This window comes from Phyllobates terribilis, unplaced genomic scaffold (genome assembly GCF_046119375.1).
Source record: "Phyllobates terribilis strain yellow unplaced genomic scaffold, ASM4611937v1 Scaffold_9__5_contigs__length_417890890, whole genome shotgun sequence".
NCBI classification, from domain to species: domain Eukaryota; kingdom Metazoa; phylum Chordata; class Amphibia; order Anura; family Dendrobatidae; genus Phyllobates; species Phyllobates terribilis.
In genome coordinates this window covers 278,845,422-278,870,674 of record NW_027362769.1, presented here as the reverse complement: position 1 = coordinate 278,870,674, position 25,253 = coordinate 278,845,422, and the positions used below count along the sequence as shown (strand labels likewise).

General features: G+C 45.9%; 1 protein-coding gene across 3 annotated transcripts in view; it reads right to left on the bottom strand.

Annotated features, from left to right (window-relative positions):
- Positions 1-25,253, bottom strand: part of SLC29A4 (solute carrier family 29 member 4) — a 524,342-nt gene that overhangs the window by 106,189 nt on the left and 392,900 nt on the right. For all 3 annotated transcript variants that reach the window (XM_073647822.1, XM_073647824.1, XM_073647823.1), the window contains one exon: positions 23,305-23,428. In XM_073647822.1, the coding sequence (XP_073503923.1) occupies positions 23,305-23,428 (124 nt within the window). The remainder of the gene's footprint in view (positions 1-23,304; positions 23,429-25,253) is intronic.

Genomic DNA, 25,253 nt, shown 5'->3' with positions numbered 1-25,253 from the left:
GGTCTATTAGTCCATCTATACTGACCTCCATCAGGTTGCAAATTAAAAATAATTTTTTTCTGCATCTAGCTCTGAAAAAATATTTGGGCTTCTAGCAGTGTGTGGGACTTGGTCTATTAGTCCATCTATACTGACCTCCATCAGGTTGCAAATTGAATAAAAAAATTTTCTGCATCTAGCTCTGAAAAAATATTTGGGCTTCTAGCGGTGTGTGGGACTTGGTCTATTAGTCCATCTATACTGACCTCCATCAGGTTGCAAATTAAAAATAATTTTTTTCTTCATTTAGCTCTGAAAAAATATTTGGGCTTCTAGCAGTGTGTGGGACTTGTTCTATTAGTCCTTCTATACTGACCTCCAGCAGGTTGCAAATTGAATATAATTTTTTTCTGCATCTAGCTCTGAAAAAATATTTGGGCTTCTAGCGGTGTGTGGGACTTGGTCTATTAGTCCATCTATACTGACCTCCATCAGGTTGCAAATTAAAAATAATTTTTTTCTGCATCTAGCTCTGAAAAAATATTTGGGCTTCTAGCAGTGTGTGGGACTTGGTCTATTAGTCCATCTATACTGACCTCCATCAGGTTGCAAATTAAAAATAATTTTTTTCTTCATTTAGCTCTGAAAAAATATTTGGGCTTCTAGCAGTGTGTGGGACTTGTTCTATTAGTCCTTCTATACTGACCTCCAGCAGGTTGCAAATTGAATATAATTTTTTTCTGCATCTAGCTCTGAAAAAATATTTGGGCTTCTAGCGGTGTGTGGGACTTGGTCTATTAGTCCATCTATACTGACCTCCATCAGGTTGCAAATTAAAAATAATTTTTTTCTGCATCTAGCTCTGAAAAAATATTTGGGCTTCTAGCAGTGTGTGGGACTTGGTCTATTAGTCCATCTATACTGACCTCCATCAGGTTGCAAATTAAAAATAATTTTTTTCTGCATCTAGCTCTGAAAAAATATTTGGGCTTCTAGCAGTGTGTGGGACTTGGTCTATTAGTCCATCTATACTGACCTCCATCAGGTTGCAAATTGAATAAAAAAAATTTCTGCATCTAGCTCTGAAAAAATATTTGGGCTTCTAGCGGTGTGTGGGACTTGGTCTATTAGTCCATCTATACTGACCTCCATCAGGTTGCAAATTAAAAATATTTTTTTTCTGCATCTAGCTCTGAAAAAATATTTGGGCTTCTAGCGGTGTGTGGGACTTGGTCTATTAGTCCATCTATACTGACCTCCATCAGGTTGCAAATTAAAAATAATTTTTTTCTGCATCTAGCTCTGAAAAAATATTTGGGCTTCTAGCAGTGTGTGGGACTTGGTCTATTAGTCCATCTATACTGACCTCCATCAGGTTGCAAATTGAATAAAAAAATTTTCTGCATCTAGCTCTGAAAAAATATTTGGGCTTCTAGCGGTGTGTGGGACTTGGTCTATTAGTCCATCTATACTGACCTCCATCAGGTTGCAAATTAAAAATAATTTTTTTCTGCATCTAACCCAGCCAATAGTTTTGGCCTAATACCACAGTTTGGCCACTCAGCTCTGCTCGGTTACCATCCATTGTTTTTTTGTGCAAACAACTCCAGAGTTGTGAATTAGTTAACCACCAAAATGAGTGGAAAAAGGCCTGCTGCTGGTGGAAAGGGGAATAGGCGTGTTGGGAAGGGGAAAAAAGGTTGTGTCCGTGGGGTAGGTGCAGAAGAAAGACCATCTTCCAGCCAAACTAAAATGTCTACTTCTTTTAGCGGACAATGTGATAAGATCCCTTTCTTACGGCCACGCCAATCGCTACAAATTCCAGATGAGGCACAAAAACAGCAGGTGCTTCAACGGATATCAAGTGCTCCTTTAAGTGGGCTCTCCTCCACATCAACTTCAACATCACAAATACTCCAGTCCTCAAAGGTGTCACCCAAATCGCACTTGCTTCCTCACAGCTCCCAAATCTCCAGCTGCCCGTCTGAGTATGAGGTAGAACAGATGGTTGAGTCTGCAGAGCTGTTTACTCATACTATAGCCTGGGAATCAGAGGTCGACTCCAGCGCTTCTGTGAATCCAGACGAAGAAATGATCTGCACTGATGCCCAGAATCTTTATGAGTCGGATCCAGGACCAGACGCAGAAGGTTCTGACCATAATGTAGACCCTCATTCCCAAACTGTAACTCCTGTTGGTGGAGACAATGAGGAAGACGATGATAAGACTCAAATACCTGATTGGAGCGACAACTTTAGTTTTTTGTCAGGGCAGGAACAGGTTGGCTCTGAGGACGAGTGTGATAACGCACAGGGTGATGATGATGAGGTCGGAGATCCCACTTACTGTCAACCCACAGTCAGCCAAGAGATGAGGTCAGCAGAGGAGGTGGAGGAAGATGCTAGTGACGACGAGGTCAGGTTGCGCCTTCCTGGACAGAGACGTAGTACTGGAAGCACGTCAACAACTGCATCCTCAAACACAACTCTGCCTCTCACCACAAGTCGTGGTGGCTCTTCAGGTCGCATGGGTGCTAAGCCTTGCATAGCCTGGGCATTTTTTCAGATCGATAAAGATGACCCAACTCGTGTTATCTGTAACATTTGTCAGCAAAAGCTAAGTAGAGGCCAAAAAATACATAGTTTGAGTACTTCATGCATGAACCGGCACATGGACATGAAGCATAAGTTGCAGTGGGAAGCTCAGTGTGCTACAATGCGGCCTAGCCGGCCGGGCCAACCACCGTCTGCCATATCTTGTGCATCCGCGGCCTCTTCATCCTCTGTGACTGGGGGGACAGCAGTCACACCTGTTTTTAGGCGCAGACCTGCCACCTCTTTACCCGCAACAGCCAGCGTGATTGGCAGGTCATCATTTTCTTTGGAGGTGGTAACACCAGCTGGTCTTGAGCGCTGTCCGACATCGATAGCACCACCTTTGGATCAAGGCAACCTAACATGTCCGCCTGCATCTTCCTCACAGACCGGCAGTTTGCCGGGGACACCCTTATCAACCCCGTCTAAGCACAATAGCCAGCCCTCGGTCCCTCAGATGTGGACAAGTAAAAGACCATTTCCTCCTAGCCATGAGAAAGCTAAGAGGTTGAATTTCACCATCTGCAAGCTCTTGGCTACAGAAATGCTGCCTTTCCGCCTGGTGGACACAGAGGATTTTCGAGACCTTATGTCCGTCGCAGTGCCCCAGTACCAGATGCCCAGTCGGCACTACTTCTCAAAGAAAGGTGTGCCTGCGCTCCACCAGCATGTCGCACACAACATCACCGCTTCTTTGAGAAACTCTGTGTGTGACAGGGTGCATTTCACCACAGACACTTGGACGAGTAGGCATGGACAGGGGCGTTACATGTCGCTGACTGGGCACTGGGTAACTATGGTGACAGCAGGACAAGGGGCTGCTGTCCAAGTCTTGCCGTCCCCACGAGTTGTGCGTCAATCCTCTTTATGTCAAAGTTCCTCCACTGCTTCTGCCTCCTCAACCTCCTCTCGGTCTTCCACCTGCACCCAAAGCCTGTCTGGTCATGCCACAAGCTTTCTAACTGCGCAGAAGGGATCCTGCACACCTCCTTACTATGCTGGCAGTAGGGCTCAACGTCATCAGGCGGTTTTTACATTGAAATGTCTGGGAAATGTGAGTCACACAGCTGAGGAGTTGTGGTCAGCTCTGGAGAACCAATTTCATGAATGGTTGTCTCCACTGGACCTGAAACCAGGGAAGGCCGTGTGCGACAATGCTGCAAACCTGGGTGCGGCCCTTCGCCGGGGCAATGTCACACACGTGCCTTGTATGGCTCACGTGTTGAACCTGGTTGTCCAGCAATTTTTAGCCCACTATCCCAGACTAGATGGCCTTCTGCAGAGGGCACGGTCGCTGTGTGCTCACTTCCGCCGTTCGCATCCCGCAGCTCAGCGACTTACATCTCTACAGAAGTCGTTGGGCCTGCCACTTCACCGGCTAAAATGCGATGTGCCTACCCGGTGGAATTCAACTCTGCACATGTTGCAGCGACTGTGGCAGCACCGACAAGCCCTGGTGCAATACGTTCTGACGTATAGCCTGGGCCAACGAGATTCAGAGGTGGGGCAAATCACGCTGGAGGAGTGGTCTCAGATCAGGGACCTATGCACCCTTCTGCACAGTTTTGAAATGGCGACGAAGATGTTTAGTGCTGACGATGCCATTATCAGCATGACTATTCCGGTGATTTACATGCTGGAGCACATGTTAAACAGAATTCGGAGTCAGGTGGTGGCACAAGAGGAGGTGGAGGAAGTAGAGGAGGAGGAGTTGTATGCGGAAGGGCTAACATCTGCAAGGTCCAGACGGTCGGCAGCACCAAGGCGGCAGGCATGTGAGGGTGGGGGAGATGATTTTACCAGGGCGCATGGTAGCAGCCAAACTAGTGAGGAAGGTGCAGGAGCCCAGGAAGAAGTGGAGGACGAACTGATGGAAGACTCATCAGATGAGGGAGACCTTGATCACATTTCTGTTGTGCGAGGTTGGGGGGAGAGGACAGAGGAAGGAAGCATGATTGTTACCTCGCCACCAACACAACAGGGACTTGGTGCTCCTGGATGCGCAACACACATGAGTGCCTTTTTGCTGCACTACCTGCAACATGACCCTCGAATTGTGAGAATTAGAAATAATCCGGACTACTGGGTTGCCACACTGTTAGATCCCCGGTACAAAAGTAAATTTGCAGAAATTATTCCTGCCATAGAAAGGGATGCACGCATGCAGGAGTATCAGCAGAGACTGTTGCAGAATCTTACATGTGCTTTTCCACAAAATACCAGTGGTGCACGTAGTGAATCTCACAGTTCCAACTTGCCAACCGTGGGACCGTCAAGTGTTCAGCACTCAAACCGTAACAGAACCACAGTATCTGCTGGTAACATCAATTTTGCGGAATCATTTCACCACTTTTTTAGCCCATCCTTTGCAAGGCCACAGGAGACAAGAAGTCTGACACATAGTCAATGCCTAGAGACGATGGTACAGGAGTATCTCCAAGTAAACATTCAAGCCACGACTGTGTCACTGGACCCTTGCTCTTTTTGGGCTTCCAATCTGGATAAATGGCCGGAGCTAGCCACTTACGCCTTGGAGATCTTGTCATGCCCCGCAGCCAGCGTTCTGTCTGAACGTGTGTTCAGCGCTGCTGGTGGTGTGCTGACAGATAAGCGCACGCGGCTCTCCACTGATAATGTAGACAGACTCACGTTCATAAAGATGAACAAATCATGGATCCGAAACGACTTTTCTACCCCTGTGTCATCCTGGGGAGAGTAAAAGCTTGATGATTGGTTAAAATCACCCTACCAACCGTTTTAAGCTTTCAAATTACTAATCATGTTTATCTGTATCTTGACTGGAAAATAATTTGGGCTTTGTAGCAGTGTGCAGCACTGATCCTATTAGGCCATCTATAATAAGCTTCACCAGATTTAAAATTAAAAATAATTTTTAGCTGCATCTAGCCCGGAAAATAATTTTGGGGCTCCGAGATGCGCAAGACACATAAGTGCCTTCTTGCTGCACTACCTGCAGCATGACCCTCATATTGTCAGAATTCGAAGTAATCATGACTACTGGGTTGCCACACTCTTAGATCCCCCAAACTTTTCGATCAACCTTTTCATTTTAATAAAGACCAAAAAAATGGTCATTTTTGAAATTATAAGCATTAGCAGGTTGTTAGAAACTGAAATCAAACAGTTTTCAACTCAAAACTTTATTCTAGGTGATGTTACATTTTCACATAGGACCCCTTGTTCGAAAGGAGCTTCTGAACTCTCTCGTCCATTGAATTTGTCAGGTTTTGGATGGTTTCTGCTTCAATTGTTTTGCATGAGGACAGAATACCCTCCCAGAGCTGTTGCTTAGATGTGAACTGCCTCCCGCCATCATAGACACTCCTTTTAATGATGCTCCAAAGGTTCTGAATGGGGTAGAGGTCAGGGGAGCATGGGGGTCACACCATAAGTTTGTCCCCTTTTATGCCCATATCAGCCAGAGATGCAGATGTTTTATGTGCAGCATGAGATGGTGCATTATCATGCAGAAAAATGATCTTGCTGTGAAATACACGGTTCTTCTTCTTGAACCATGGCAGGAAGTGCTGTTTGAGAAAATCCACATACATTATGGAGTTCATCTTTAGCGCCTTCAGGGATCCTAAAGGGGCCGACAATCTCTCTCCCCATGATTCCAGCCCAAAACATTACTCCACCTCCTCCTTGTTGGCGCTGTAGCCGTGTTTGCGTGGGGTGTCCATCAACCAGCCATCCTCCACTCCATTCATCTGGACCATCGAGCGCTGCACGGCACTCATCCGTGAACAAAACAGTTTTGAAATCAGTCTTCATGTAATGTTTGGCCCACTGGAGCCGTTTCTGCTTGTGTGAAGTGGATAGAGGAGGTCGACAGGATGGCGTATGCACAGCTGCAAACCTCTGAAGGACCCTGCATCTTGTTGTTCGGGGGACGTTGGAGGCACAAGCAGCTTCAAAAACTTGTCTGCTGCTATGACAAGGCTTTTTTGCCGCTGCTCTTTCAACCTGACGTAATTGCCTGTAGGAAAGAGTCCTCAATTTGCCCTTATCAGCACGCACACGTGTGTACTGTGAATCAGCTACATACTTGATTGCCAAGACACTTCATCCTGATCATCGCACAATGTTGATTGTAGTCATGCCTTGACCTAAACACTCCACAATTTGTTGCTTCTCAGCAGCCGACACATCCTTTTTCTTTCCCATTTTGGCAGAAAATGTAGGCTGCTTAATAATGTGAGAGAGCCTTCTTAAGTAGTCTTGCCTTTCATTGGACACACCTGCCAAACTAATTAGCACAGGTGTCTGCAATTGCTTACAGTGATATAAAGAGCCCTGACACACATCACCATCAATGAGTTTAACTGACAAACAAACAAATTCTTCCCTTATCACTCCTAAACACTTTTTGCATAATAATTTGGAACGCGGTGTACATGTGCTTTTCCACAAAACACCAGTGGTTCACGTAGTGAATCTTACAGTTCTAACTTGCCAACCGTGGTCTGTATGGAATTGTTCAATAAAGGGCCCAAAATTAAGATAACATAGATGGGAGAGGTCTCTATGAATAGGAATTCCTAAGTATTTGATACCCTGTGAGGGCCAGGCAAAGGGAAAGTTGGACTGGATGGAATCCTATATGGATTTAGGGAGGGAGACATCGAGGGCCTCAGACTTCGCTGCATTGATTTTAAAATTTTACCATGTAACAAAGTGATCTATTTCAGCCATAACAGCAGGGATGGATATATGTGATTGAGTGATATATACTAGGACATCATCAGCAAATAGAGAGCACTTGTACTCGGTGCCTCCCACCTCAATCCACCTAATATTGGGGTTATGGCGAATTGATGAGAGCAGGTGCTCCGTCACTAGGATGTATAAGAGAGGGGACAGAGGACATCCCTGCCTTGTCCCATTGGTGATTGTGAAAGGTGATGAAAATGTTCTGACGCACCCCCTGGGCCTTGGGACACCCGGAGCCGGACCCTTTTTGGTGGATGCTGGTGGTTGTAGTCTTCGTGGCGGCGATCCGGTTCCGTGGCTCAGGGCGGTCAAACCAGTGGCGGAACTATTTATGTGGTTTTGATGTTTAAATGTCCGACTACGCCACCCGTGGATTGCGGTCAGAGTGAACCGCCGCTACAGGGCAGACCGCTAAGGCTGGTGTTGTGGGTGCAGCAGAGCGTAGCATAACTCCCCACGGGAGGAGTATAGCCTCAGGGCAGTGTATGCGGAGGATGGGGGTGATGGTGCAGGGCAGCAGCAGTAACGACACGGAGTCAGTGATGCAGTTCAGGGCCTTTACTCACAGTTCTTATTATCCAGACCACGTCTGCAGGTAACGGCTGCCCACGTCGTACTGTGCTCACCAGGTGAGGGGCTCAGACAACTCCCAGATAACTTTGGAGCGCTTCACAGGACCCCCTTTGTGTGTCCTTTGTCTGGCCTTTCTTACCAACACTTCTGTCCGGCTGCCTCGGGCCTCCTCTTGGTAAACTTGGCGCCAGTTTCCCTGACCCTATGTGGTGCCTTCCTAGCGGGTGGAGCAAGGGGCTGCGCCACATAAAATGTCAGAGCCTCCGGTTTCTAGCTGAGGGTCGTTTCCTGCCTCCACTAGTTCGGGGACCGGTCTCCCCCTTTGGCCTGACCCCTCCACGCAGGTGGATTCGGGCGTGCGGTGGCGACTCGCCCGTCCGCACCCCTGGGATCCCTTCATTCCTCGTTCCTGGAGCCTTCTCCGCTCCTCTTCCTGCCTTCTCCCTCTTGCAGGCCTGGGCCTCTGTTACTAGGCCCGCCTCCGGAGCAGAGCTCATGCAGAGCCCCTGCTCCCTGCCACTTCTGCTCAGACTTCTCTGCACTGAACTAAGATGGTGCCCACCTTTTATACTCCCTTCTCAATGCACCCAGGAACTGCTTCCTCCCTGCTCCTGCACTGCAGGGTTCCCCTTCCTCAGTGTTCCCTCCCCCCACTCCAGCCAGGGACAGGGACTGTCGTGCCCATCTCAGGGGCATATTGGTCGCCCTGCCCCACGGCAATGTGGTGTAATGCATGCAGGTGTCGGGTCCTGATCCACACTCCATCCTTATCTGAGAGTGAGATATCACACCTCTGGGTGAGGTGCAATACGTCTGTAGCAACCGAGCCCTCGGTGCTACAGTTCCATTTATCTTCAGCCTAGGTGACGTATTGTGATACAGGGCCGTGATTTTGGCTATAAAAGGGTCCCCTAGACCCCTACCCCAAGCTTTTTAAGAGAATCATATATGGCGTGCCAGGAGACTCTATGGAATGCTTTCTCAGCATCCAACGAGAGTATCTACTTACAAATTTTTAACTGCATCTAGCCCAGGAAATACTTTGTGCCTAGTAGCAGTGTCTGCTAGTCAGCGGATTATCCCGGCTGTTAAGCAAGCTACACCACCTGTAGTTTGGACACTTAATTTTTTCAAAGGAAATGCTTCGGGACCACGGGATACTCAGTGAAGAGCATCAGGAGGCACCCCAAGGCATAGGGGCTGGGAGTGGCACTAGGATGCCTTGCGGTGGACAGCCGAGCTCGATCCTTATAAAAGCTTTTTAACTGCAGCAGCTTTAGTGGACGCTACTGGAGCTGGAATTACGCGGCTGCTGGCATGAGACTTGCCCTCCAATAGATCCTTGTAAATGGATTTAAAGTGTATTCATTCAAATTAGAGGGACAATTTAAATTAAAAAGCTTAGAGCTGCCTCCACCACAGGGGGGCTCTCTCGACCCACCAGCGGACAGGCACCAGTATTGGGAGAGGGGGGCTGGCCGTCAGGGTTCACCGCGGCTCTGGCACAAACCCGGCGACACGGAGGTGGCACGGGCAGGAGCGGACTGGCCGTCTCGGCTTCTCACTTTTTGGATTTTAGAAGGGCATGACATGCCTATATCTGTGTCTCCCCCTCCTTTTACTCCTCCACCTCTTTTCTTTTCGCATGACTATATGTACTTGTCACTTTTCCATGTGTTAGTTGTGTCTTCTGAGCAGTTTGTCAGCTTTTGGACACCTTTGAAGGTGTTTTCTATGTGTTTCTATGTGTTTTTGTTTGCCTGCCATTGGTTTTAACGGTGTTCGAAGGTGTTCGACGAACAGTTCGACGAACAGTTCGGCGAACACACGGGTGTTCGACGAACCGAACCGAACTCGAACACTACGGGGGTGGCTCAACACTAATTGTCAGCTTTAGGAAGAAAAACAATTAGTCTCTTTATCAGAGAAGCACTATGATTATTAAATAACCAAGTTTCTTCACTCAGCAATTCAGATTTCCGGTACTTTCTATAGCAAAAGAAAGAATGTTCCACCATAATAGCAAAAAAAAGCACTGTGAGAGTACTATGTACCACTTTGTACAGTTAAAGGGAATCGATGTAGGATCAACACCAAAGCCTCCTCAAAGGAGCTCTTGACAAGATATGGGTGGTTTGCACGCTGTGCCATCAGAGACTGAAGCGAGGCATAAATGATTTTAACCTGAGCACTACCTGTATGACGAGACATCTGAATGCAAAGGACAAGCTCCTCCTGCTCCCTCTTCTGCTGCGGTTTTGGCCTCTGCCTCCCACTCACATGTGATTTATAAAGGGGTAACAATACGTTGGGATCATGGGAATCTCAGTACGTGGTTCCCAGCAGCTGCTACTTTTCCAGGCAGGCCATCACTGCCTAGCATGAACATGTTCCGGACACAATCAGGTGTGCACTGCGCAATGCTATCATTGTCAAGGTCCACATAACCACCAATATGTGGACTAGTAAGCACGGGAAGGGACGCTACATATCCCTCACTGCCCACTGGGTAAATGTAGTGGCTGCGGGGCCTGAGGCTGAAAGTGTTTTGGCACATGTCCTACTGCCACGGATGATTGCATGGATGTTTTTGGATGTTTCTTTCTCCATATTTCCTCCTCCTCCTACTCCGCTTCCTCCACCGCCTCTTCATTTGTCAGGGTGACACCTGCACCACGAACTTCACCACAGGCAGGCGGAAACGACAGTAGGCTGTTTGGGGGGAAAATCCCACACCGAGCAGGAGCTATGGACGGGGATCAAACAGACTAATGAGTGGATGGTGCCGCTGAACCTCAAGCCCAGCCTGGCGGTGTGCGATAATGGGCAAAATCTCATAGCAGCTCTAGGCTTAGCTGGTTTGATGCACATCCCTTGCCTGGCGCATGTGCCTGGTGCAGAGCTTCCTGAAAAATTATCCCGAGATGTCAGAGCTGCTGCAGAAAGTGTGGGCCGTCTGTGTGTGCTTTCGGTGTTCCCACTCTGCTGCTGCTCGCCTGTCTGCGCTGCAGCATTACTTCTGTCTTCCCGCTCACCACCTCATATGTGATGCACCAACAAGGTGGAACTTGACCTTGCATATGCTGGAGAGGCTGCGCGTTACTATCCCACTTCTATGCCTCCTTGAAAAAACACTTCAGGTGATGATGGATGAGGTGATGGCAGAGGAGGAGTAGGAACAGAGTCCATTTACACCATTATCAGGCCAGTCATCCACACATGGCTCGGAGGGTGGGTTCCTGTACCAACAACGTCCATGTACACAACTGTCCATCCAGGGGACAGTTTTGGAGGATGAGAAGAAAAAGGAGGAACTGTGTTCACAGCAGGGTGGCACTCAAAGCAGTTTATGGGCATCACTAGAGCGTGGCTGGGGGGATACAGGGGACACAGACGATACACCTCCCACCGAGGACAGTTTGTCATTCCCTCTGGGCAGCCTGGCACACATGAGCAAATACATGTTCCAGAGCAATGAGCGCCGAGTTGCCAGGATTGCTACCAGTGCTGATTACTGGGTGACCACCCTGCTGGATCCCCGCTACAAGGACAATGTACCATCTTTATTTACATCAGTGGAGTGGAATTGGAAAATACGGGAATACAAGTGCACGCTGGTAGACGCACTACTGACGGCGTTCCCACCTTACAGGGGGGGTTCAGTGCTCTGTGGAAGAACAAGGCAGAGGAGGAGGAATAAGTCACCAATGCAGCTGGGGCACTGGCACCACCTTGGAAGGGAGGGGTAGCCTGGCTGAAATGTGGAAAACCTTTCTCAGCATTTCACAACATCTAGCACCACCATCTGATACGGTCCGTATCCGCAGGAGGCAGCATTTCAACAACGTGGTTGAAGAGTATGTAGCCACACGTCTCCACGTACTGAGTGATGAGTCTGCCCCATTTAACTTCTGGGTCTCCAAATTGGACACAAGGCCTGAGCTTGCCCTTTATGCCTTGGAGGTTCTGGACTGCCCTGCGGCAAGGCAGGGGTTGTGATCACAGACAGGCACATCTGCCTGTCCACAACCAACATGGGCAAACTCTCATTTGTTAAAATTAACCAGGCGGGGCGTGGCCAGGACCTCAATGTGAGAGGAAGGGTGTGTGAGGAGCTCCTGCTGAGCTGAACACAATAGAGGCATAGAAGAGGCAAAGTGCCGGCATTTTCACCTCAATTACAGCACACATGGGGCCACGACGTGCTAGGACACCGGCATCCACTCCAGGGCCAGTGATGGCGACTGCTCTGGACACCTTTCTTCAGAAGGACTCAGCACCTCATGGTGTCCCGGAGCCATCTTGGCTGGAACAGACAGGGCTGCAACAGCTTCAGACAGAGCACAGAGGTGAGGGGAGTGGAGTGGGAATCAATCTCAGCTTGCAGCCCCTGCTGATGTGGATTTGCAGGGGCAGATAACAGCAAAAAGCAGAGGCAGAGCTGTGAGAGTCGTCTCCTCTGCAAACAAGACTGTTGCAGCTCACATGAGGTGCACATCAGAGCCCCCTCCCCACAGACAATTGCACAGATAACAGCATGTGCTGCTGATCATCTCCAGCCCCCATCAGAAGATGGAGGGACCTTCTCTATGCATTCCCATGGGAAAAGGAGCAGACAGGCAGCCGGGGAGATTGAAGGAGAGGGGAATATTTTCACTGTCCATGGTAAAGGGGGTGGAGACTTGTCCTCTTCCCCTGGCTGTACTGAGGATGAATGGGGGGTTGGGAGCCTGCAGTCGCATTTACCCTCCAAGACAGACTTCAAAAACCTTATAAAGGAAGTCAAGGATACCTGCAGGTCAGAGATTGCTTGTGTGAGACAAGACCTGAGGCACTTGGCAAATCATATAGAAATACTGGAGGAAGATCATAATACTACTAGAGCTCATGTAACCAAACTACAACAAGTGGCCACCCAGCAAAAATCAGTGATGCAGGATATGCATGCCCACATTGAAGATCTTGATAATAGGGGAAGAAGAAGCAACATACGGGTGAGGGGTCTCCCCGAATCGGAGGGGGGGGGGATCTCAGAGCTATACTCCAGGAGATCTTCAACTCTATCCTGGGTGATAACCAGCCGGCCTCGATCAAATTTGATAGAGCTCACAGAGCCTTGAAGCCAAAAGGTACTACAGCATTTCCGAGGGATGTAATATGCTGCTTGCATGACTTTGAGCTGAAAGAAAAGATAATGGCCAAGGCAAGGGCCCAGAAAGCCATAAAGTATAGGGGGCGGACATCCAGCTCTTCCCGGACCTGTCTAGAATTACCCTGCAGAAGAGAAAGCATCTTAAACCTCTGCTCAGCATGCTCCTGGATAAGAAGATTCCCTATAGATGGGGCTTCCCCTTTTCTTTAATGGCTCGCAGGGATGGGGTGTCGGCAGCGCTCCGCTCTTTGGGGGATTTGGCCAAGTTTTGTGGGGACCTCCAACTAAGAGCACCGAACATTCCGGAATGGGACTATCTTCTCCCCCCGGAGGCTCCACCTCCCGTATGGCAAAAGGTGGGGAGGCAGGGCAAAGAGGGAACGACACCTCGCAGGCCTGGGGAGCAGGGCCCGTCCTCTGGAGGGCATAAGAATAACTATGGTTGACTGTAAAACCCGAAGCATAAGCGGCTTCGCTAGAGGGTTTACTTTTTGTCTTTATCGCTCTTTTTCACTTACAAGCCGATACTCAACGTCAAGTTCTGAAATCCTTATGTTTGATATTTTTCTATGCCTTGAATGAATATTTTAAAGTGTCACTTTGACAACCTGTTTATAAATGCTCAGTGGGGTTCCTTGGGTTTCGGGACAAGGATTTTGGTTATTGTTTCTCGTCTCAGGAAGGTTTTTTTTTCCCTTTTTCTGGACGCCCTCCAATATAATTTTCCAAAGGGTTGTTGGATAGCAAGGACATTGTGATTTCCCTTAACTGCATAGTACGTTTTTGAAACTCAGTGGGCTCACCTTGTGCCACGGTAACAACCCTTCTCCAAGAGTTACTCTTGGGAAAATTGTTCTGATCTGTATTGATATTTGTACATGTTTTCTCTTCATGTTGGTTTGTTTCAGTCTGTGTCTCCCCCGTATCCCACTGTCTTTCCCCTCCCTCCTTTTTACCTTTTCTTTTCCTTATCAAGAGAGCAGGGGTCATTCATGAAGCTCCATGGCAGGTCATTATGGGGCGGGAGGCTGCAACGATTGTCAGTGAGTATGTTTATAAGCAGTAGTTCACCTTTTCTCACTGGCAATAGTTAAGTTGATCACTTTGAATGTAAAGGGGCGTAATTCCCCTAGAAAAAGAAGGCTCACACTGCAGGAGTTGAAGGCTCAGAGAGCGGACATTGCCTTTTTACAGGAGACGCATTATGACCGGAGTGGGACGTTTAGATTTGCGGCGCATCATTACCCTTCTGCCTACTCTGCCTATAATAATAATAAAAAGGGTGGAGTGGCCATACTCATATCATCTTTATGTCCAATTCAAATCTCTAAGTCTTATGAAGACCCAGCAGGTAGATTCTTGGTACTGGAGGGCTTTTTTCAGGGCAAAGCAATAATATTGTGCAACATTTAAGCCCCAAATTCGGGCCAAATACCCTTTATTCGCAAGGTTCTAGCTAGCCTTCGACGGCTGCATCCTGGGGCATTGTTGGTGGGTGGGGACTTTATTATCCCATTCTCAGAAATAAATGATAGGCTTGCCTTGAGGGGGAACTCTCCATCTGCTGGTTCATCCCGATTATCATTGGAATTTAGAAAATTGATCCGGGCAAATTCCCTTTTTGATATGTGGAGAATAGATCATCCCAAAGAAAAAGCTTACACTTTTTATTCAAATCCGCATCAGACTCATACCAGAATCGATTACTTTTTTGATAATATTGTCACACTTAGAATGCTAGAGAATGTGGAGGTGGGGTCCATAACATGGTCGGATCATGCGCCGGTAATAATAAATTTAAAGTTGGGTCTCAGTTCCTCCAAAGCCTGTCATTGGCGACTGAATGAATTTCTGGTAAAGGATCCCTGTATCAGATCATTTAACCCAGTATTTTGAACTAAATTCGGGATCTGTGCACTCCCTTCCTATTTTGTGGGAAGCGCATAAGGCGGTAATAAGAGGGTGTTGTATTGCAGAGGGAGCGAGGCTTAAAAAAAATTCAAGGCAACTTTTCTCGAATCTTAATTCTCAGATTCGCCTTCTGGAACGTAGTTTTGCCTCTTCTCCATCAACTGGGACTCTGAGGAAGCTGTTGGCCACTAGGGACAAATTGAAGGATCTCTCCATCCGTAAAGTGGAGAAGATGCTTGTATTTTCAAAACAGAGATATTATGAAAAAGGGAACAAGGCCCATACCTTCTTGACTAGGCAATTGTAGGATCGCTCTGTGGCCGCGGCTCCTCAGGCTCTTAGAGACGATGAGGGAACTACCCACTATGGCCCGGGGGAATTGTCAAATATCTTTTATAAATTTTATAAGAAATTATATAATCTTCAGGACCCACTGGCAGGCAATCCAGAATATAGGCGATCAGAGATAGACAACTTTTTTCGGAAAATTAGTCTACCAGTTCTTTCGACGGAGGCACAAGATTTCCTTAACAAACAGATCACTCTTGAGAAATTAACTGACATTTTGAAAGATTTGCCCCTGGGTAAGTCACCAGGCCCAGACGGTTTGACCTATCTATGTTATAAAACTTTTGCGGATATACTACTCCCCTATATGGTTGACCTTTTTAACTCCTTCCTGACGGGAACCTCGATTCCTAGCTCGCTGTCTCATTCATACTTGGTGTTAATTCACAAGGCTGGTAGAGTTCCCCTTGACTGCGCCAACTATAGGCCCATAGCCCTCTTCAACTCGGACTTAAAAATATTTACCCGTCTCCTTGCAAACAGACTGAATGTCTGGCTTCCGCACAAGAATCATAAGGATCAGGTGGGGTTTGTGCCCTTCAGGCAGGGAGGAGACAACACAAGGAGGGCTGTGGACCTGGTGGATGTGGTCAATAGGAATAAGTCTCGGGCGCTTCTCCTCAGTCTTGATGCGGAGAAGGCTTTTGATCGCCTTAATTGGCCCTTTATGTTTGAGACAGTGAAGACTTTTGGGATATCGGGTGCTTTTCTAACAGCACTAAAGGCCCTTTATTCTTCTCCCACGGCGTCCATTAAACTTCCCCATTGTGTATCACCCAGTTTCTCTATAGCAAATGGTACAAGGCAAGACTGTCCTTTGTCCCCGCTCTTGTTTGCCATGTGTATTGAGCCTCTAGCGGCAGCAATAAGAGTTAATCCTGACATATCGGGGGTGGAGGTAAGGCGTAAAGTATTTAAAATTTCCCTTTTTGCAGACGATGTGCTACTGACCCTTACGAATCTGCATATCACCCTCCTTAATCTTAAAGTGACACTTCGGGAATATGGCATTATCTCAGGATATAAGATTAATTCTAAAAAAACAGAGGCACTTCCACTAAACCTTCCCCATGAAGAATTAGACCATCTTAAGCTGAATTACAAATTCCGGTGGAAGTCAGAGAGTATCAAATATCTGGGGATTAACATAACGTCAGACTATGGGACCCTGTTTGCTCATAATTTTCCGCCCCTTTTTAAAGAACTGAAGGGTCTTATGGTCAAGTGGACCAATCTTCATATCTCATTTTTGGGGCGGATATCGGCGGTGAAAATGTCCCTTATTCCTAAACTCAACTACTATTTTGAAACTCTACCAGTTGGGGTTCCTATGGGGGAGTTGAGGGCTCTCTAATCCTGTATAATGAAGTTTATATGGAATAATGGGAGGCATAGAATCTCCAAGCAGGTACTGATCTCGGGGAGGGAGCAGTGGGGGGGTTATCGGTCCCGGATGTGGTGGATGTGGTAAAATACTATTGGGCGGCTCACTTGAGAAGGATTCCTTCGTGGTCATCCCTTTGGGCATATAATAAGTGGACAGAAATTGAAAAATTATGGATAGCCCAAGTTCATCCGAATTCACTACTGTGGTCTGAGAAATCTGTTAAACTCCAAACCACTTTACTGGGCCCTATGCAATTCACTAGAGACATATGGGACACCTGTAGGAGGAGATTCCCTCTTTCTTCTAAACACTCCCCGATGATATCGTTTGTCTTTCAGCCTTTGCTCCCTCAGAGCCAAGAATCATCGATGGTTCACCCCTGGATCAATGTGGGATTATTTAGATTTGCGGATATAGTGGACAGAAACACCTTAGTAATACATCAGTTTGATTATTTAAAAGAAAGTTTTAACATCACTAATCGGGAATTCTATCATTACATACAGATTCAGTATTTTGCAAGATCCCTGTTTGGCTCATATAAAGTGTACACCCCCACGGAGTTTGAGAGGCTGTGCAGGAGAGGTCCCTCTACTAAGGGGTTGATCTCGGATATATATATAAAATAATCAATTCACCAGTGGGTGGACCCATCTTCCAGCACCCCTATATGTCTAAGTGGGAGGGATTCTTGGGAAGGAGGCTTTCCCCTCAGACATGGCAGACAATATGGTCTAAAGCAGCTAAGACATCAATTTGCACCCTATACAAGGAGAACCAATATAAAATTTTAATGCACTGGTACCATACGCCGGATATCCTGAATAAAATGAACCCGCAGGTCCCGAGTATATGCTGGAGATGTGGATCATCTGTCGGCACTCTGACAAGTTTTCTGGACCTGCAGCAAAATAATTCCTTTTTGGGAAACAATAAGAAAACTGGTTCAGGAGGTGCTATTTACAGAGATTTCTCTGGAGCCCTCTGTTTTCCTTCTCAATGTGACCCCTAGGGCAATGGGTAAACATTCTTCCAAATTGCTCCTCCACTTGTGAACAGCAGCGAGTTGCATGATTGCTCTTTGCTGGAAAAGGGACTCACCACCCTCTAGACAAGAGTACTACGCTAGGGTCAGTGATGTGAGGCGGATGGAGTCCTTGACCGCAAGTCTTAATGCAAAGATGGACCTGTTCGAGACAGTATGGGCCCCATGGGACTACTATTGGGTGCAGCGTAGTGAATGGCCAACTGTTTCTTGATCTTTTGTCTATATCATTCTTCCTTTCCCTTCCTTCTCTCTGTTGTCTTAGTTTTTTTTTCTCTTTCTCTGTGTTTTATGGACTGTTATTTAAAATGGATGTCATATCAGATATTTGAATTTGAAAGCTTTAAAGTGATCTCTAATGGGCCGGCCTGTTTGAGGCCTAAGTGTTTTCTCTGATATGAAAATGTGAATGACTTCTCTGTGTTCTATGTTTCCTAAAAATATGTGAAAAATTTTAATAAAAATTACAGTTATAAAGAAAAAAAAAAAATTAACCAGGCATGGACTTGTCAGTACCTTTGGCTGAATAGAGAAGTACACACATGGTCAAAATTGTTGGTACCCCTCGTTTAATGAAAGAAAAACCCACAATGGTCACAGAAATAACTTGAATCTGACAAAAGTAATAACAAATTAAAAATCTATGAAAATGAACAAATATAAGTCAGACACTGCTTTTCAACCCTGCTTCCACAGAATTTTTAAAAAAATGTGACTCATGAAATAGGCCTGGACAGAAATGATTGTACTCTTAACTTAATATTTTGTTGAACAACCTTTTGAGGCAATCACTGCACTCAAACGATTCCTGTAACTGTCAATGCGACTTCTACACCTCTCGACAGGTATTTTGGCCCACTCCTCATGAGCAAACTGCTCCAGTTGTCTCGTGTTTGAAGGTGGCCTTTTCCAGATGGCATGTTTCAGCTCTTTCCAAAGATGCTCAATAGTATTTAGGTCAGGGCTCTTAGAAGGCCATTTCAGAATAGTCTAATGTTTTCCTCTTAGCCATTCTTGAGTGTTTTTAGCTGTGTGTTTTGGGTCATTATCCTGTTGTAAGACCCATGACCTGCGACTGAGACCAAGCTTTCTGACACTGGGCAGCACATTTCTCTCTAGAATACCTTGATAGTCTTGAGATTTCCTTGTACCCTGCACAGATTCAAGACACCCTGTGCCAGATACAGCAAAGCAGCCCCAGAACATAACAGAGCCTCCTCCATGTTTCACAGTAGGGACAGTGTTCTTTTCTTGATATGCTTAATTTTTCCGTCTGTGAACATAGAGCTGATGTGCCTTGCCAAAAACTTCCATTTTTGTCTCATCTGTCCATAGGACATTCTTCCAGAAGCTTTGTGGCTTATCAACATGTAGTTTGGCAAATTCCAGTCTGGCTTTTTTGATTTTTTTTCAACAATGGTGTTCTCCTTGGTCGTCTCCCATGAAGTCCAGTTTGAATCAAACAACGACGGATGGTGCGATCTGACACTGATGTTCCTTGAGCTTGACGATCACCTTTAATCTCTTTAGAAGTTATCCTGGGCTCTTTTGTTACTATTCGTATTATCCGTCTCTTTGATTTGTCATCAATTTTCGTCCTGCTGCCACGTCCAGGGAGGTTGGCTACAGTCCCATGAATCTTAAATTTCTGAATATGTGCAACTGTAGTCACAGGAATATCCAGCTGCTTGGAGATGGTCTTACCTTCAACATGCTTGTCTATAATTTTCTTTGTAATCTCCTGAGACAACTCTTTCCTTTGCTTCCTCTGGTCCATGTTGAGTGTGATATATACCATGTCACCAAACAGCACAGTGAGTATCCGTAGCCCTATATACAGGCCCACTGACTGATTACAAGATTGTAGACACCTGTGATGCTAATTAGTGGACACAACTTGATTTAACATGTCCCTTTTGTCACATTATTTTCAGGGGTACCATCATTTCTGTCCAGGCCTATTTCATGATTTTTTTTTTTTTTTAAATTCTGTGGAAGCAGGGTTGAAAAGCAATGTCTGACTTTCATTTGTTCATTTTCATAGATTTTTAATTCATTATTACTTTTGTCAGATTCAAGTTATTTCTGTGACCATTGTGGGTTTTTCTTTCATTAAACGAGGGGTACCAACAATTTTGACCACGTGTTTATACCAGCCGCACCCACCCATTATTATACTCTATCACAGCTTGTTTGTTCTATTTGCCATTCCCAATGCTTTGGGCCTCCTCAAATTAAAAAAAAAAAAAAAAAAAAGAGGCTGTTTTGCAAAGTACACTCACACAGGCTTTTTGGTGGAGTATTCCCACAGAAATGGGTGCAGAGTACACACATAGAGGCTTTTTGGCAGAGTGCACACACAGATCCTAACACTGCCCCTCACTTGAGCGGCATCCTGTCCCTATGCTAATCAGAGCAGAATGGAGGTGCCACCAGTGAACAGGCCGGGCAACGTGGTGCGCCTGCCAATCACAGCCATGCCCATACTTTACATTGGTGTGATGTCTCTGGAAGTGCCCACAGCCTAAAAGCTTGTTGATTGGCTGTACTGCAGCCTTTCAACAAATTATAATAATAATCTTTATTTATATAGCGCCAACATATTCCGCAGCGCTTTACAATTCAGAGGTTCATATACAACAGTCATAAGTAACATAGCTAAAGATAATACAATAATTAAAGCAAAAATAATGACGACTCTGCTCGTAAGAGCTTACAATCTATAATGAGGTGGGGGTGACACAAAGTACAGGGGCTTATTTACAATAATGGTCCAGCCATCTTGAGGGGATGAGGGATAGATAAAGGTCGCATGAGCTTGTCACTAGCCAGTATCTGTACTGCTTTTGGATGCGGTGGTGTTTGGTGGAGACTTATGTTTGGAGAAATAATGAATGGGCTATAAAAATAGAAAAGGAATTCAATTAGGGAACGTGAAAGGCCACCCTAAACAGATGTGTTTATAGGGAGCGCCTAAAACTGTGTAAGTTGTGGTTCGTCCTAATTTCTTGGAGTAGAGCATTCCAAAGAATAGGTGCAGCTCAGGAGAAGTCTTGGAGCCGGGAGTGGGAGATACGGGTTAGTGCGGAACTTTATTCAACAATATAACAGACTTATGGAAAAAGTCTGTGTTCGGAATTTAGCACTGGACACTGTCCAGTACAAACCCCGATCTTTACAGTTTGGGTTCGCTCATCTCTACTCATTTCCATCAGCGGATACTGACATTTGATGAGAAATACAACAAGAAGGAACAAAGCTAGAATTTGACTTGTCCTCAGATATTTTATCGGACGATTTTAAAAAGATTGTGAATTGGATTGGAAGAAGACTGGAAGATGAGGTCTCTCCCACGACTACCGCATACACAAGCTTGGTACAGTGAGACTGCAAATGGTCATTAAATCAATTCATTTTGCCTTGTTTTGTGAAATTCTGTTTTCAGATGACTATAAATAGCCTGAATCTGTTAATGAATGCATGGAAAGAAGCTATCATGTTGTGGACTGTGGAAAAGATGTATGTCATCAGAAGGAAAATTCATTTCCATCAGATGATACTCATATGAGACAATGAGAAACAGAACAAGATGGCAAAAAGCAAGAACTTGACGTGAATTAAACTATAGCTGTTGACGTGGCTAGTGATTCGCTGTATTAAGGGTGCTCGCACCAAGGCTGCATTAGGTCACTAAGCACCATGCTATATTAGGTCACTGTGCACAATGTTGTATTAGGTCATTGTGCACCAGGCTATATTAGATCACTGTGCACCAGGCTGTGTTACAGGTACTCTACAACAGACTGTTATGGCACTGGGCACCAGGCTGTTAGGGCACTCCACACCAGGCTGTTATGGCACTCTACACCAGGCTGTTATAGCACTCTACACCAGGCTGTTATGACACTCTACACCAGGCTGTTATGGCACTGTGCACCAGACTGTTATGGCAGTGTGCCATGCAGACTGTTAAAGCATGCTGCACCACGCTATTATGGCACTCTACACCAGGCTGTTATGGCATACTACACCAGGCTGTTATGGCACGCTGCACCAGGCTATTATGGCACTGTGCACCAGGCTATTATGGCAGTGTGCCATGCAGACTGTTAAGGCACGCTGCACCAGGCCATTATGGCACTCTACACCAGGCTGTTAGGGTACTCTGTACCAGGCTGTTAGGGCACTCTATACCAGGCTCTTATGGCACTGTATACCAGACTGTTATGGAACTGTGCACCATGCATTTATGGCACTGTGCACCAGGCTGTTATGGCACTCTACACTAGACTATTAGGGCACACTGCACCAGGCTGTTATGGCTCTCTAACCAAGCTGTTAGGGCAAGCTACACCAGGCTGTCATGACACTGTACACTAGGCTGTTAGGGCACGCTGCACTAGGCTGTTAAGTCACTCTGCACCAGGCTGTTATGGCACTGTACACCAGGCTGTCAGGGCACGCTGCACCAGGCTGTTAGGGCACGCTGAACCAGGCTGTTAGGGCATCACTGCACTAAGCTGTTAGGGCACTCTGCAACCATGCTGTTAGGGCTTCGCTGTACCAGGCTGTTAGGGCATCGCTGCACCAGGCTGTTAGGGAGGCGCTGCACCCTTTCAACAAACTTTATTCGGCACCTAAGTCGAACAATAAAACGGACTTCTGGAGAAAAGTCTGTGTTCGGATTTCGGCACCAGACACTGGGTGTCCAGTACGATCCCCTAACTTGACAGTTTGGGTTCACTCATCCCTACTCCTTACAAACACATTTGTTGCAGCTCTCACAGCTCTGCTGTATTAAAACAATATTGCAACACTAGCGGCTTGTGTGATGAAAGCTGAAGCTGAGAGGAACCTGAAGATGTGTCAGCTATAATCACACACAGCTCCGCAGTGAGATCAGGAGAGCAGAGAGCAGCCATTACACATCACAATGGTAACTCCCTCTTTTATTTATAATAAGCTCTGGAGGCAGATTTTCATGCAGATCAGAGTCCAGCCCATAGTCTGGAACAGCTCATTTACATACTTAAACATACTTTTACTTAAATGTAAGATTTGGGGTTACAAATCATTTTTTCAATTGGATTTCATTACAAATGTTGCCCCATTTGTTTTTAACATGCTCTTTGTTTCCCTGCATATTCAACTTTAATGTAATCTGTGGCCAAAAATCAGCTGAGAGGACCTAAATAGATTCTTAGGTTGCCCGCCTTCTACTGTTGGTGCAGCTTTCCTAAAAGACTGACCACCACTTCTGTCAATACAATAACTGCTGGTGGAGGAGCATGTGACCATATGTGTCCATCAAAGTCCTCCAATAGAATAGTAGCTTTCCCATGTGCCCACGTGAGATGTTTTACAACTGGAGGAGGCTGATGGTCTCATTACATGTTCCTCCTCCGGCTGCCATTGTATGGTCAGGAGTGCAGATCAGTGTATGAGTGAGTTTCTATTTTTTTTACATTGTAAGATTATAGTCATAGAAGATTTTAAACATACCGCAAATGCTTCACTGAAGGAAATTGTACAGGATTTTACATGTTAGCAATAATACTTTAGCCTTTAAAAAGATTCTTACCTCTGAAGTTTGGCCACCTGCTTTTCACTTTGTGCTCAGGAACATCGAATCTTATGTAAGTTCCTCTTGTTGTTATATCTGAGTGCAGTTCCACATTGTTTTCTGTTGCAGAACATCTATTTTCCTTAAAAGTTAACCAGAAAGTAAAATCTGTAAGTAGTTTTTCAAAAGTAGTTTAAAAGTAGTAGTATAATGACAGGTTCCCTTTAATATGTTATACCAGCAGATGTGCTGTATGCAAGGATATGGAGCAGTGTATCCTTCGTGTGCCATCACTGATGCTTATACATAGCAGGAAAAATATATATCTTTTTACTGTGTAAGCCAGTAGATAGAAAAATATCACAATTTGAGAGTCCTCAGTGGTTGATACTTCTTAATGGCTAACTGAAAAGATGGTAACAAATCACAAGCTTTCAAGACTACTTCTATGCCTGATGAAGAGACCTGAATAGTCTCAAAACCTTGCGATTTGTTAATATCTTTTCAGTTAATCCTTAAAAGCTATGAACCACTGAGGACTCTCAAATTTTAATATTTTTCTATGCACAGCAAGACACTTTGGGGTACATTTTTCATACAAACAAACAAATTAGAAATTAAGCATTGAGTAGCTTCGAGAGTCTGTCAGCAGTTTTGACACTGCAAAACTGCTAACAACACTAGACAAAAGACATTTGCAGGTGCCTAAACATACCTTCGTGCAGCAGTATTAATGAGAAAGTAGAGCCGCCATCAGGGCATTACTGCCCTTACTGTTGTATGGGGCCCTGCTCACCGGGACCCAGGGTATAATAAAGCATTGTGTGGCGGAGCACATCTTGGCGCAGGGAACCTTCCTGGAGCTCCACGAAATGGTCGTGCAGCTACTAGAGAGTCCCTCCGCCTCTTCTGTGACGCGCTGGTGATGGCGCGTACGCGATGACGTTATGGTGTAAGCGCTGTCATGTACAGTACAGACCAAAAGTTTGGACACACCTTCTCATTTAAAGATTTTTCTGCATTTTCATGACTATGAAAATTGTACATTCACACTGAAGGCATCAAAACGATGAATTAACACATGTGGAATTATATACTTAACAAAAAAGTGTGAAACAACTGAAAATATGTCTTACATTCTAAGTTCTTCAAAGTAGCCACCTTTTGCTTTGATGACTGCTTTGCACACTCTTGGCATTCTCTTGATGAACTTCAAGAGGTAGTCACCGGAAATGGTCTTCCAACTATCTTGAAGGAGTTCCCAGAGATGCTTAGCACTTGTTGGCCCTTTTGTCTTCACTCTGCGGTCCAGCTGACCCCAAACTATCTCGATTGGGTTCAGGTCCGGTGACTGTGGAGGCCAGGTCATCTGGCGTAGCACCCCATCACTCTCCTACTTGGTCAAATAGCCCTTACACAGCCTGGAGGTGTATTTGGGGTCATTGTCCTGTTGAAAAATAAATGATGGTCCAACTCAACGCAAACCGGATGGAATAGCATGCCGCTGCAAAATGCTGTGGTAGCCATGCTGGTTCAGTATGCCTTCAATTTTGAATAAATCCCCAACAGTGTCACCAGCAAAGCACCCCCACACCATCACACCTCCTCCTCCATGCTTCACGGTGGGAACCAGGCATGTAGAGTCCATGCGTTCACCTTTTCTGCGTACCACAAAGACACGGTGGTTGGAACCAAAGATCTCAAATTTGGACTCATCAGACCAAAGCACAGATTTCCACTGGTCTAATGTCCATTCCTTGCGTTCTTTAGCCCAAACAAGTCTCTTCTGCTTGTTGCCTGTCCTTAGCAGTGGTTTCCTAGCAGCTATTTTACCATGAAGGCCTGCTGCACAAAGTCTCCTCTTAAAAGTTGTTGAAGAGATGTGTCTGCTGCTAGAACTCTGTGTGGCATTGACCTGGTCTCTAATCTGAGCTGCTGTTAACCTGCGATTTCTGAGGCTAGTGACT